This window comes from Camelina sativa, chromosome 12 (assembly GCF_000633955.1).
Source record: "Camelina sativa cultivar DH55 chromosome 12, Cs, whole genome shotgun sequence".
Taxonomy (NCBI): Eukaryota; Viridiplantae; Streptophyta; class Magnoliopsida; order Brassicales; family Brassicaceae; genus Camelina; species Camelina sativa.
The window spans coordinates 18,921,685-18,935,812 of NC_025696.1; the positions used below are offsets into that span (position 1 = coordinate 18,921,685).

Below are 14,128 nucleotides of genomic sequence, written 5' to 3' on the forward strand. Positions count from 1 at the left end.
AAAGTGAATGTATATGATGGAGTACCACCTGAAAAGGTAAATGAACAACATTATTCTGTCCAGCCTGAAAAGGAATAAACTTTGATGGCATGTTTTTGATGATGCATCCTGTACATTGGTTTGCAGGCGCGGTCTATCATGCACTTTGCAGCCAATCCAATTGATTTGCCTGAAAATGGTATTTTTGCTTCTAGTAGAATGATTTCGAAGCCCATGAGTAAAGGTAAGCTTTTGCTAAAGTGTCTAATCCGCTTTTCAGTTAACAGATAGATGATTTCACACTTTAAATGATTTTGTTTTGTATGATCTAATTGCAAAATGTGAATGGAACTGCATCTCAAGGTTTTCTTAAAGTTAGAGTAGATCTTTTTCTCTATATGTATATATTTTACAAACATGGCTTTCATTTTTTTTTTCCAAATTTGGCATGGTTAAATAAAAGAAGCATTTCTAAATGCTGTATGGTGCTGCTACCCATACTAGCTAAGCTTGTGTAGAATATGCAGATGCTCTTGTACCTTTTTGTGATTTTGATTTCGGATGATCAATCTTGTTCAAAAGCATCTGAAATTCTGATCTGGTTTTGCAGAGAAGATGGTTGAGCTTCCCCAATATGGTCTTGAAAAGGCAACTGCTTCTCGTGATTCTGGTACAAACAATGCTCATATTACCTTATAAAGATATAGAAACCTGTTATATTAATGATGCTTAAAACACCTGAGAGGGAAATTTGGTCTACCTCTTCACCTCTACATGCAATGCTAATAGTGTTTACTTAAAGGCAGATAGACTTCCTTGCTTGTTCTGTGTGATATATGACCTGAAAATTCTGTTAAATATAACAATCATTCATGGTGTCTTGTTGGTATTTTTGAAGATGTGGAGGGTCAGGCGAATAGAAAAGTGTCATTGCAAAGATATCTTGATAAGCGGAAGGACAGGTGCTTTAAAGAAACAATAGTTGTTGCTATAATGTTGTGTACATACTTGCGCTTATTCCAAAAATGGCTGAATAATGATTAACCTTTCTTTATGAGCAGAAGATTCTCTAAAACCAAAAAGGCTCCAGGAGTTGCATCATCCAGCTTGGAGATGTTTCTGAATCGTCAGCCACGGATGAACGCTGTATATTCACAAAACCTTAGCGGCACAGGGCTTCGCGAGTCACCTGAAAATCAGACAAAAAGTTCCAATCTCTCAGTTGATTTAAACAGCGATCTAAACAGTGAAGGTATGAATAAAATCCCTGAAAAAAGCATTGGTTTGAATGGTTCCCATTGGTTTCCCCTCAAAACATTCTTGTCGTTTGTTTTCTAGATCTTTAACAAAAAACTGGAGGTGAGAGATTCCGGGTCACAAGGCGAGCTGTAAAGCTCAATACTGTTCTTTTTGTCAAATTTGCCAAGTACAAAAAGCAAACAGTGAATGTTCTCGTTCATTGTGGAAGAAACATTGGCTTAAGATTTGAGCTGGATCAGCGTCTGGTTTTTTTGTTTTACGGCTTGTGTATCCCATCTTTTTTGGTATGGTATGTAGTTTTGAGTAGGTTAGAGACGAGAGGAGAATGTGGCGGTTTGTATTATGTAAATGCTGTCTTATAATGAGAGAGACCTTATTGATGATGATACCAATCTTAGAGGTTTTCTAATCAACACAAACTTCTTTGTGATGTGTGTATGAGATAATTTATTTTTAAAACATGTGAGATCAACACAACTGTTTTTGTTTTATAATGATCGGAAAAGCATCTCTCTCTGTGGTTGACCGATAAAATAGGGGTAGTTTCGTCTTTTCAGTTTAGTTTTTTGTTTTTGTTTTTTTAATTGTTTTTGAAAACGATATCCTGAATTGAGTAATCATCGCGTGGTTTTGAAGACGAAGGGGGCATAGCGGAGAAGACGATGGGTGAAGCGGTGAAGGTATGTTTCTATCTTCTTCTCTTTTGCTTTCTGATTTGGTTATGAGGATCGATAGTTTTCAATTTTCCGCGATGCAATCATGAAATCGCTGATTGGTTTCCGTTTAGTTTCGGGTTTGTGATTCGATTCGTTTCAGCTATTTTCGAATCATCATCATCATCATCACTAATTCATTTAGGCATCATCTCGGGTCTTGCAAATAGATGATGATTTCTCTAATTATCGAAGTTTAATCATTGTTGAATAATCAGATTTTGTAATGCCTGAACATTTTTTTCCCCATTTGGATGTGTTTTCTTTTTGGTTATTACCATAAAACAAAAAATGATGTCATCTTTGTTGTGTGTTTGTGAAGGATCAAAGAGAAGAAGTGATTCAGGCATGGTACATGGATGATAGCGATGAGGATCAGAGACTTCCTCACCACAAAGATCCTAAGGAGTTTGTATCTCTGGACAAACTTGCAGGCGTGTGTCTTCAATTCTAACGTTGTGCTCTCTGTGATGCTTCCTATTGTAATTTTTATTCACATGTATTGTTTGAGTGTGCAGAGCTCGGAGTATTAAGCTGGAGACTTGATGCTGATAACTATGAAACTGATGAGGATTTGAAAAAGATCCGTCAATCTCGTGGTTACTCTTACACGGTTTGTGACCTTTATTTGATGATGTTCTTTCTTATTGTTTACTATCCAATTATTAGACTTGAATGCTAGATGTTTTACTCTTGACCAACTCTCGTTCTAACTCTATGTGGGTTTACTCAATACTTAACTGAAAGGAAACATTTATGAAAAATCAGTTGATAGTTTGCAAACATTTTAATGTCTTGGTTTGATGACGACAGAAAAGTGTTTAAATTCCAGGACTTTTGTGAGGTATGCCCGGCAAAGCTTCCAAACTACGAAGCAAAAGTAAAGAGCTTTTTCGAAGAACATTTGCACACTGATGAAGAGATCCGTTACTGCGTTGGAGGAAGTGGTTGGTACTTTTTATTGTCTGCTTAACTTTAAAATAGTTGATCTATGTATATAGTCGTCAATGTGCTTTTTCTTTGGCCTAAAGGATACTTTGATGTGAGGGATCGCAATGAAGCTTGGATTAGAGTGTGGGTGAAGAAGGGGGGTATGATTGTTTTACCCGCTGGAATATATCATCGCTTCACCGTGGACTCAGAAAACTATATCGAGGTTCACTATTAGCTTCCCTTGGTTGATTTTATCATATACTTTTTTGCTTGTTTAAGAAATCGAAACATCTTGTTAAACAGGCAATGCGGCTTTTCGTGGGTGAACCGGTGTGGACACCATACAATCGCCCACACGACCATCTTCCTGCAAGGTATGATGATTTCCTGATTTTCCCTTGTTGTCTCATCAAATTCATACCTTCTGTTTGTTATCTTGTGCCAACAATGCGATATGTAATCAAGGAAGACATTCTGATGATTTACAGGAAAGAATATGTCGATAACTTTGTGATCAACGCCTCCGCTTAGGGAGGGTCTCTCTTTCTTGCTTTATGAATTGAAGAATCTATAAACAAGGTCTTTAAAGAATAAAGAGAGGCTTTCCTCTCAATTATTGGATATTTATTATGTATACCTGTGTAGAATGCTGGCTTTGGTATGCTTGAGTTGTTGTAAACTTTAATTACACTCCCCTCTATGATATGGATCTCTTATACCATCTTTGTCGTATACGCAAGGACTATATAGTGGGATCATTGTTTTCCTACGTTTCTTTGTGGTTGTTGCAACTAAATAAATAAATAAATAGTTGGCTCTAGTATGTGCAATAATATCCTAAATGAGGAACCTATATCGTAAGGCACTAGTTGCGTGTGTATCGTGTAACCGTTCTTGTCTGTGGCTCTCCATGTCTTTGGTTTACTCCAAATCACGGTTCTAAGGCGATGTGAAGAAACACATTTCATCTTCGACTCCGAAAAAAAAAACTCGTATCGTGGAATGAGGTTTGAAAAGGACATAGGTGAATGAATTATATTCCCTCCGTTTCAAAATATAGGATGTTTTAAGCAAAGCACGCAGATTAAGAAGTCTTTACTTTTAACAAGTTCAACCAATCAGAAACAATACTGCATAATATAAAATACTAAACTAATCTAAAAGTTGCATTGAAATTTGAAAGCATCCTATATTATGAAACAACAAACTTCTCCAAAACATCTTATATTTTGAAACGGAGGGAGTATATAACTAAAAGTCTAATTCCTTTTTACGTTTTTTCCTCTGTTTTCTAATTTCTATAATAAATCATAACATTGCAGAGTAAATTATATTATAATCTCCTACTTTTTTAATGGATTACAATTTACAAGTATAGTTGAAAGAAAAAAAAGAAAAAAATAGGGATTAAAAAAGAAGTATACATAATTAGGAGCAGCCATGATTAGGGGATTACATAAAAATAAAGAATGAGAGACAGAAAATCATACGTGGCAGTCTAGGGAGCTCCCCTGCTCCAGAAACCATTCCCCCAAATTTCTAAGCCCATAGAATACTATTCGACCTCACTCTCTCTTTTTCATTCAAGTCTCTCTCTCTCTCTCTCTCTTTTTCTTCCTAATTTTGCCCCCAAACCCTCCCAATTATTACTGAAACGCCACTGCTCTTCTCGTCGGAACTCCGGTGAAGAAGAGGAGGAGATGGATGTCGGAGTGTCTACAGCGAAGTCTATACTCGCGAAGCCTCTGAAACTGTTGACTGAAGAAGACATTTCTCAGCTCACTCGCGAAGACTGCCGCAAATTCCTCAAAGAGAAAGGTCTTCTTCTTCTACCTTTGTACCTTCTCGGAATTTTTGTAAGCCGATGAGCTTTTTGGACTGACACGTGTTGAAACAGGAATGCGCAGGCCTTCGTGGAACAAATCTCAGGCGATCCAGCAAGTTTTATCACTTAAAGCTCTCTATGAGCCCGGCGACGATTCCGGCGCCGGAATCCTCCGTAAGATCCTCGTTTCTCAGCCGCCAAATCCGCCTCCTGTGAGCTTTCTATTTTTACCCTAATTTTGGCTTCCTGTTTCGCTTAGAATCGTTACTTAGTTGGTGCTGATTTAGGGGAAATTGTTTGTTGCTCTGTGTGTACTTGTGGATCCTTAGGTCACAACAACCTCGACTGAGCTAAGCAACGAGCTCGAACCTTGTGGAAAGAATCCTTTTCCAGAAGATGATGGTCCGTGCCATAGAAGGGATTCTCCAAGATCAGCTGAGTTCTCTGGTGGTTCAGTTGAGAAAGATACCTACAAGACTGTTGTTACTCCCAGGTTTACATTTTTGGTTCTTTTGAATCAATGTGATTTCTTTCTACTTCCTTGTGTCAAAAGAGTCACATAAGTTTATGGTTCGTGGCTTTGATGGTGGATTGGTTTGACAGTATTTAGGGTTTAGCATCACACGTTTTCAACCAGTTCATGTGATTTAAAGTGAGTTCATTGTGGTTTTCCTCTGTATCTTTAGTTAGTGTTTCCATATCTTCTTGGTTCTGTGCTAGTTTCTGTGGAATTTGGTGACATGGGAATGATGTGACTTGAACTGATAACATGCCTTGTTAACAAAAAAGTTCAGTTACTAAGGCTTTTTTCGTTATCATGTAATATGTTATTATATAAGTAAATTAACCACTCCAATGCTATTTAAACAAGTATTTGTAATGTTGCATCAGAAGTCCAGCTAAAACAAGTGCACTAGTTGGGCAAATGACGATATTCTATAGTGGAAAAGTGAATGTGTATGATGGAGTACCATCTGAAAAGGTGAATGAATCACATTATTCTGTCTAGCCTGAATATAGAAGTTTTGATGGGGTAGATTTTGATCATTCATCCTGTATATTGGTTTACAGGCCCAGTCACTCATGCACTTTGCAGCCAATCCAATTGATTTGCCTGCAAATGGTATCTTTTCTTCTAGTAGTACGCCCATGAGTAAAGGTAAGCTTTTGCTAAAGTGTCTGATTTGCTTTTTTAGTTGATAGATAGATGATTCAAACTTGAAATGATTTTGTTTAGTATATCATCAAACTGGAAAAGTTAATGGACCAGCTTTTGTGATGCAGTAGTTCTTCTTTAATTTTCTCTTGTTGCCAAACACTGCTTTTGTTTTGTCCAATTTTGAAAGGAGGCATTTGACCAAAGAAAGCATCTCTAAATGCTGTGTGGTGCTATACTAGCTTGTATATGAATATGCATTGCACCTTTTTGTGATAGTGATTTCACTTTCTTTGTTGTCAATCGAGTTTAAACTAGTCAATCGTTAAATTGAAAATTTGAATTCCTATTGCAGAGAAGATGGTGAAACTCCCCCAAACTGGTCTTGAGAGGGCGAATTCTTCTCGCGATTCTGGTACAATTACAAAGAGTGTTCATATTTCTTAATGAATCTGAGAGTAAATTTTGATCGACACTGCTGTCACCTGTGCAATGCTATGTTAATATTGTTAACTAGGAGGCGGATAACCTACATCTTATATTTATCCTTTGTTCATATGTTTTTTTTGGGGTCGTTATTCAGATATGGAGGGTCAGGCGAACAGAAAGGTCTCGTTGCAAAGATATCGTGAAAAGCGGAAGGACAGGTGCTTTATATATTTAAACTTAATTCCAAAACCGCTAAAAACTGATACGTTTTGTTTATGTGCAGAAGATTCCTTAAGGCCAGAAAGTCTCCAGGAGTTGCGTCTTCTAGCTTGGAACTGTTTCTAAATCGTCAGCCACGAATGAATGCTGCATATTCACAAAACTTTGGCCGCACAAGATCTCCACTGCAGAGCCAGTCACCTGAAAACCAAACAAAAAGTCCCAATCTATCAGTTGATCTAAACAGTGAAGGTAAGAAGACAAATCATAAGGCAAGCTTTGTTCCCAATAGTTTTGGATGATTTGACTCAAAAACTCTCATCTGTTTTGGCTTACAGATATTTAACAAGATGCCAAAACGTGGAGATGCTATTAATAGCATTGGTAAGGTTTGACATATGAAGAACCTTGTCTTCAGATGGGCTTCTTTGCGTTTCCATGTCGCACTCATAATTTTTGGTCTATAGTTTTTGTGTAGCTTCGTAGGTTAGTGGTAAGTTCTTGTTTCTGATTCTTTTTTGCGGGGGACTAGAGAGAAACAAGAGGCAAGAGAGGGAAAATGAAAGAAGGGCATTCATTTTTCTTGTTAGTAATGTGTAAATGCCGTCTTTTTTAACGACAAGACTTTTTTCGCCAAACTGTTTAGCTTTGACTTCTTCTTTACCAAACGGTCCAAACCTTCTTCTTTTGACCATTTCTAAACCATTAATTTTCACTTTATCATCATTGAACTTTTTAACAATACCTGTTGATTGTCGTCAAAGATTAAACAATTGTTATATGAGTTGACATGGATGATTCTAACGCATAAAACACTATGCCAAACTATAATTTTTCTAATTTACTTGCACCTCTCTCAAAAAACGTAACGTAACTTACTAATAGTAGTCTGAAACGGATCTATGTGTGGAGTGGAGGGAGGCGGCGTTACCCTCGCCGCACGAGCGCACGCTGCCGAATGGAGGGTAGTTTAGTCTTTTAGCATTCATTTTCTTTTTGAAAAGGAGAGGTCATTATTAATCGCGTGGATTTGAAGACGATAAAAAAAGGCATAACGAAGAAGAAGAAGAAGAAGAAGAAGAAGAAGAATACAAGTTCAACCATGGGTGAAGAAGTTGTTAAGGTAATCGTAAATCTCTACTCTATTTTCTGAATTCTGAATTTCTCAATCCCTCGTCGGAAATTTTCCCCCATCAAAACATGGATTCGCCGATTGTCCCATTAGGTTCGGGTTTGATGTTTTGGCTCATATAGTATTTACTTTGCTTGCCTTATCTCGATTGTTACTTGTAACGTATCGAAATTTGATTTGATTTAGAACATTTTCTCTGTTAGTGTGTTGAAGTTGTTATACAGTGGCTAATCATATTGAATTAGTGGGGTTTTCAGCCCACTGATTTTGATGTGATGACCATCAGATTGATGTTTTCTTGATTCACATATTGTTGTTGTTGTTGTGTGTGTTATTGCTTAGGATGGAAGAGAAGAAGTGATCCAGGCATGGTATATGGATGATAGCCATGAGGATCAGAGACTTCCTCACCACAAAGATCCTAAGGAGTTTGTATCTTTGGACAAACTTGCAGGTTTTTGTGTTTCTCTTCATTCTTGTTCTCTCTGTAATGTTTTTTTTTACTGTTGTTTGCTTTTTATTTATTTATGTGTAATGTTTTGAGTGTACAGAGCTTGGAGTGCTTAGCTGGAGACTTGATGCTGATAACTATGAAACCGATGAAGAACTGAAAAAGATCCGCCAATCTCGCGGTTACTCTTACACGGTATGTCACCTTTTTCTTTATATATATCTTTGTTTTGTTATCCGTTGGACTTGAATTGCTAGCTCGTCTGTTTCAACCAAGTGCTGTCTTAGACATTTCAATACATTCAATGGCTTAAACCTTATTTATAACTAGCCAAGGGATGAATGTAGCCGAATATAGCAGTTATTGACTTCGTTAGAGAGCAAGTAGTGAAAATGGCTTTATACTGTTTCTTGGTAGATTTTAAGATTTGCTATTTGTTTGTCATTAACTATCAATTCTCTCTGGTCCTTCTTCCGCTAACATTAGCTATCCAAGGGAGATTAAACAACCCGTTTCCTTCTCTGTTACACTTTCCGAGCTTAAAGTTTTTTTTTTATGTTAATAACTTGATGATTCCCAAACGTTTTTGTTTGTGTGTGTATATTTATCTGCTCGAGTCTTGGTTTGACGATTGAAAACTGTTTAAATTTCAGGACTTTTGTGAGGTATGCCCGGAAAAGCTTCCAAACTATGAAGGGAAAGTAAAGAGCTTTTTTGAAGAACATTTGCACACTGATGAAGAGATCCGTTACTGCGTTGCAGGAAGTGGTAAGTACTTGTATTGACTGCTTTACTTGAAAACTTCAATTCGATATTAGCGTCATGTTTATATTTCCTTGGAATAAAGGGTACTTTGATGTGAGAGATCACAATGAGGCTTGGATTAGAGTATGGGTAAAGAAAGGTGGTATGATAGTTTTGCCTGCTGGAATATATCATCGCTTCACCACGGATTCAGACAACTATATCAAGGTTGAATATTAGCTTCCCTTGGTTAATTTTATCATATACATATACTTTTGCTTGTTTAAGAAACTGAAACATCTTGTTAAACAGGCAATGCGGCTTTTTGTGGGTGAACCGGTTTGGACACCATACAATCGCCCACACGACCATCTCCCTGCAAGGTACACTGTCCTGTTTGCCCCTTTTGTTTCATCAAAAGCTTACTCTGTAATCGTTCATTCAAGCAAATAAACAAGAAAACTGTTTTATGGATATTGAAACTTGAAACGGCTATTTTACAGGAAAGAGTACATCGATAACTTCGTGAAGGCGAACGGAGGCGGTGCCATTGACGCGTCAGCGTAGGCATCATATTGATTACATCGATATATGTCTCTCTCATGTCTTACGCATCAGATTTTTATAAACTAAGCGTACAATAAAGAGAGACATCTGTCTCATGTTGGATATGTATACAATAAAGAGAGACATATGTCTCAATGTTGGATATGTATGTGTTTAGATGTTGTCTCCTTGAAGACACTTTCTTTCGTGTGGCTTTGGTGTTGTTGTAAGGTTTCATGGTTTGTTAACTTATAACTTACTACCTTTATGTCGTCTATATGTTCTGCAATAAATGGATGAGAGTCGGCAGATGTTCATGTTGACAGTATACCTCAAAACTAAAAATGATAGAACTACTTTGAAGCTACACTATGACCCTTTAGGATCCAATATTTCAACTCTTAATGATCGAAAATGATCAATTAGTTTTTTTTATCTCTTAATGTCATTTTCCAGCTCCCAATTCGCAATTCCGTTTTAATCTTTTCAACTCGACCCATGAAGATCACTATTTTTTTGTCAATTTTTTTCCCGATTATATCATGTATGCATTGATTATCGGGCGCTCAACAAGGTAACCTAACTATCAAAAACAAGTATCCACTTTTATTGCAGACTTCTTCGCCCGCGCGAGATACTTCTCGAAGTTGGATCTACGGCCGGGCGGGATACTACCAGGTGCGTATCGCGGAAGGAGACGAGCCAAAGACGACCTGTGTGACAAACAAGCAACCTTATGTATACGATTTATTTCCAATTTGGTTGTATGAGCCTTTGTGTAATGGTATTAGACTAGTTCTCAGTCTTGCGTCCGTCTCATTCTCTTGTAATTTTAGAGCCAATAAATATTTTTTTTGATTCATGTCAAAAGCTTTTTAGAAACATAGTAAATATCATCAAACTATGCGTTACATGTACATATCGTTCTCAAAATATGATATTCCCTTAAACTAGAGCAAAAAAGACTTAGACGAGAGTCCCGCCGGTGACGTATTCAGTGAAGGCCAAGGCAACTAGGCCGAGCATCGCGAAACGACCGTTCCATAGCTCAGCGTCAGACGTCATGAGCCCTTTTGACTTTGCCTCCGCCCTTATTCCTTTGAACAAGGGAACCATCGATGCCAACGTCAGCAACGCCGTTGTTCCAAGAAACCACCCGACGCCACCGTCGGAGATCTGAGCGAACACGTTCTCTCCCTTTGAAAGCTCCACCGCGATGGCAGCCACGAACCCAACCATGGCTAGTCTCCCGTTAATCCTCTCGGGTGCTGGACCGCTGAATGCTAGTAAATCTCTAAACTTGGTACTCACCTAAACAAGAAACCAAATCCTTCAACTCACAAATCTTTGATTTTAATCAAAAATCATTCAAGAACACTTTGAGCTTAAAATGATTACAAGACTATGCTAACGCAAAGTCGTAATTACATAATCAAATTCTAATGATGTTTATATTAATGACTTCGACCACTAGATCAAATATAGTTGTATATATACCTTTGGCTTGCTAACTGGAGGAGGAGATGGTGGCATTTGCGGTTGGGCGGCCGAGGTCGAGGGCACGGAAGAGTCTTCCTTGATAGGATCTCCCTGAGCCATGCACCTGACTCCAACCGGAGCATTCCTTTTGAAGAAGAGTTGCTTTGTGTTTCTGATGTTGCGTGTACTCAATCCACCGGAAGGAGCGGCCAACACTGACTGCATGTTGAACGACGCCGTTGCCATTTTTGAGTAGGGTTTTTAAAACGCTAAAGATCGCAAGAAGATTGAAGTAGTGAGAGGAATTGAATTAACTCTAAAGACTTGAGGATTGAGATGGAGTTGGTCTGTGTTGTTACTCAAAGATCATCTCTTTATTTATAGAGTAGGTGAAATTTGAATGATAGGTCTAGTATTTTCTGAAATATATGTCTTTGTTTATCTTTATTGATTTAGTTATGGGATACTATTACTAAGATTACTTATTTTATGTTTTGTGTTTGTGGTGTGTAGTAGACTATAATAAGTAGAAACAAATATCATAATAGAAAAGAAATTAACTAAAATCGTAAACTTTCACTCTTTTGGGAAGAAAATGATTCCTCAGTATAAATGTTTTTTCAAACTTATGAGATTTTTTCCATCTTTCTTGTAACAACTAAACAAATTCATTGGTCATTGAAGATTATAAAAGTAAATTAGATTATTTCACTTGAAATCGTTGAAAATGTGAAAAAGAATTAAAATATCAGGAATTTGAGAATTCAACGCTAGACACAAAAAAACGTAGTAGCCAAGAATTTTAAAACGAGAGAGTGAGGTGAGATCTCAAAGGAGCCACGTCTAGTTGAAAAAGTGTAAGTAAACTGATGACGTGCCTTCTTTCATCACACAGAGAGACATATCTTCCTTGACTCTTGTATTTTTTTGATTGGCCAACGCCAAGTGCGTTTGGTAAAACACGTAAAGAATACTAAAGCTTGTCTCAAAATATTTAGAAACAAAGTTAACGGCTCAACTTCATTTCACTTGGGAGATTTTGTTTCTGGTAGCGAGAAGTCGCAGTCAATCTCGTCTCGTATTGGAAATTACTTAACTTCATTATGGCAGACGCCGCAGACCCATGCTGACTCCTTTTGATCCTTTCTGTTCCCCATTCATGGCTGCGTGCCCAATTCTCCTACGTTCCCTTATATTACGCATTGGAACGGTAAATAAGAAACAACACAGAAATAAAATATATTCTTTTTATTTTATAAAGTGTGTCATTTTGACACAATTCACATAAATTTAAAAAATATAGATTATATATATTTGTCCAATTTACAGAAATAGTTTAAATTCAATGAAAATAAGATTTGGGTTAAAGGGTAAATTACAAAATTTAATATAGAAAACACATCTGAATTGTAAAATAACATTTTTTGTGAAATAAAAAAATATTTCTAAAATGACACACTTTGTAAAATAGAGGAAATACTTTTCACGTAAATTATTTATATGTTGCATCAAATACGTACGTAAAAAAAATTGTGACCATTACTTGTGTGAACTATGTATTTGAGACTTTTGAGTTCAAGAAGAATAGTATTTACGTGAGTCGTGAAGACGTAAAGCACTTGTAGACTCCAATGCCAAGTGGTTTTAGTTTGGTAAAAACACGTAGAAGAAAGAAAAAAAAAATTTGTATCAAAATATTTAAAACGAGTTAACGGTTTCAAATATCACGTAAAAATATTTAAAACGAGTTTTTTTTTGCTAAGAATGTAAATATTTCATTAAAATGAAAAACAGTTAAGGTTTACAATCGATGATTATAGACCTAAGTTAATGGTCCCATGGCAAAAAAGATAAAAACATGGAAGCATAAGAAAGTAACCAAAGTTTTCGGTCCATCTACTCAACCATAGCGAAAGAACTACGAGAGTAAAATGAAGCGATGACGATTTTGTTGTTCTTCCTAGATGTGTTGCAAAAAGAGAAGGGTGACTGCAAATTGTGACCGCCGGAGTTGCAGAAGACACTTAGCTCTAGAAGACTTTCAAAGGAGGCCCGAGACCGAGATGTCAACGGTAATTAAAGAACTCCAAATCATGGCTCACATTCTCTCCCCTCAAAATGTGAGTGATTCTTCAATCAAATCCATGAGCTTTCCCTGACCGAAACCTCACAAGCCAAATTATGCTAACAGTGTGTGCTCCCTCTACCAAGTTCATTCCCCGAAGTCGGCTAGCGCAGAGCAAGAATAAAATCAAATCACCACCACACCAAAAGCCATTAGCCTTACTAGCTCCTCTATAGCACAATCTTAACGCAAGCATGAGGCATCACGCAGAGCATAGCAAACTTCTACCTTGAGACAACAACAAAAGCAAACCACAACAAAACCAGGCCTTGACCGAAACCAAAAGTCTTGGTATGCATGTAACGTTCTCAAATGGTGAAGAAAGCTAGTTACCACCGATAACTAAATCATCATCAAATCAAACACTACAGCAGCCACACGAGAGAACAAAAGAGCATCCGTAAAGACAAAAGAACTTGACCTGCCACGAGGAAACACTCTCCTAATAATCCTACCACTGTCCACGAGCAGAAGATGCCAACAGAGAAGTGCTTCTCCCAAAAGTCAAGGCTTGTTAACACAGAAAACTTGAAATTGAAACAAACAGTAGCCATGCCCTAAACCTGAGTGAAGGAGAGACGAAAGAGAGGCCGAGGCTTCAATGACTCAAGAACACCACCAGCTAGGCTGGTTCAGACTCGACAGAGCCACTGAAAACCACTCGAATCATTAGTCCAAACACCCGATTCGACACGCACGGAGTGGACAGAAGCAACTGGCTACTGGGATTAGCCGTCCTCGAAGCGGATATTCCCGTCAGAGAGCAGCCCACAACCTCGGGTAGACACGAGTCGAAGCGCAACGGTTAGTCCAAGAGAAGACTTGGAAAATGCGAATCCTAGGTAGGTGGAGAAGCGAAACCACAGCCCCGCCACCAGAAACGCCAGGAAAAAGGAGATCTGCAAGTAGATCTACAAAACAAAATTTTGCTCCGCCGCTTGAGATGCGAGACGCTAGGGAAGGAAAACGAGCCTCCGCCTTGGTCTATTGCTGTCTACAGGCAATAGAGGCAGAGAGCAAGAACTCCAACCACCGAAAACGGCCGACACGCACGGTGGACCTTCAACACTCGCCGCGAGAAACAGGGCCGAAACAAGATCTCCGATTACTTCAAGTGCACAAATGGAATCAGACAGA

The 14,128-nt window shown here is 37.9% G+C and overlaps 5 protein-coding genes across 7 annotated transcripts in view; 4 read left to right on the forward strand and 1 right to left on the reverse strand.

The window, feature by feature from the left end:
* The window catches only part of LOC104733643 (protein TIFY 4B-like), a 6,505-nt gene extending 4,836 nt beyond the window's left edge, over positions 1-1,669 (forward strand). The window contains exons 6-9 of the mRNA XM_019234157.1: positions 590-649; positions 878-941; positions 1,041-1,231; positions 1,318-1,669. Coding sequence (XP_019089702.1) covers positions 590-649; positions 878-941; positions 1,041-1,231; positions 1,318-1,325 — 323 coding nt within the window. The 3' untranslated portion in view covers positions 1,326-1,669. The remainder of the gene's footprint in view (positions 1-589; positions 650-877; positions 942-1,040; positions 1,232-1,317) is intronic.
* Positions 1,811-3,656, forward strand: LOC104732167 (1,2-dihydroxy-3-keto-5-methylthiopentene dioxygenase 2-like). The gene is made up of 7 exons (XM_010451703.2): positions 1,811-1,919; positions 2,275-2,386; positions 2,471-2,565; positions 2,785-2,899; positions 2,984-3,108; positions 3,189-3,259; positions 3,374-3,656. The coding sequence occupies exons 1-7, from the start codon at positions 1,902-1,904 to the stop codon at positions 3,414-3,416; spliced, it is 579 nt and encodes a 192-aa protein (XP_010450005.1). The 5' UTR covers positions 1,811-1,901; the 3' UTR covers positions 3,417-3,656.
* LOC104732169 (protein TIFY 4A-like) lies at positions 4,442-7,130 on the forward strand. 2 transcript variants are annotated; one of them, XM_010451704.2, is made up of 9 exons: positions 4,442-4,703; positions 4,783-4,922; positions 5,040-5,203; positions 5,602-5,692; positions 5,782-5,869; positions 6,222-6,281; positions 6,450-6,513; positions 6,579-6,766; positions 6,853-7,130. In XM_010451704.2, exons 1-9 carry the CDS (start codon positions 4,586-4,588, stop codon positions 6,858-6,860), a joined length of 921 nt encoding a protein of 306 aa, XP_010450006.1. In that variant the 5' UTR covers positions 4,442-4,585; the 3' UTR covers positions 6,861-7,130. The 2 variants fall into 2 exon arrangements, with proteins under 2 accessions (XP_010450006.1, XP_010450007.1); XM_010451705.2 differs by having other exon boundaries at positions 4,445-4,703; positions 6,582-6,766.
* Positions 7,524-9,710, forward strand: LOC104732170 (1,2-dihydroxy-3-keto-5-methylthiopentene dioxygenase 3-like). Of its 2 annotated transcripts, XM_010451706.1 has the most exons (7): positions 7,524-7,637; positions 7,989-8,100; positions 8,198-8,292; positions 8,751-8,865; positions 8,945-9,069; positions 9,154-9,224; positions 9,345-9,710. In XM_010451706.1, exons 1-7 carry the CDS (start codon positions 7,617-7,619, stop codon positions 9,406-9,408), a joined length of 603 nt encoding a protein of 200 aa, XP_010450008.1. In that variant the 5' UTR covers positions 7,524-7,616; the 3' UTR covers positions 9,409-9,710. The 2 variants fall into 2 exon arrangements, with proteins under 2 accessions (XP_010450008.1, XP_019089818.1); XM_019234273.1 differs by lacking the exon at positions 9,345-9,710 and having other exon boundaries at positions 9,154-9,331.
* On the reverse strand, positions 10,234-11,257 carry LOC104732171 (early light-induced protein 2, chloroplastic-like). The gene is made up of 2 exons (XM_010451708.2): positions 10,885-11,257; positions 10,234-10,698 (listed from the first exon to the last, which is right to left on the reverse strand). The coding sequence occupies exons 1-2, from the start codon at positions 11,110-11,112 to the stop codon at positions 10,354-10,356; spliced, it is 573 nt and encodes a 190-aa protein (XP_010450010.1). The 5' UTR covers positions 11,113-11,257; the 3' UTR covers positions 10,234-10,353.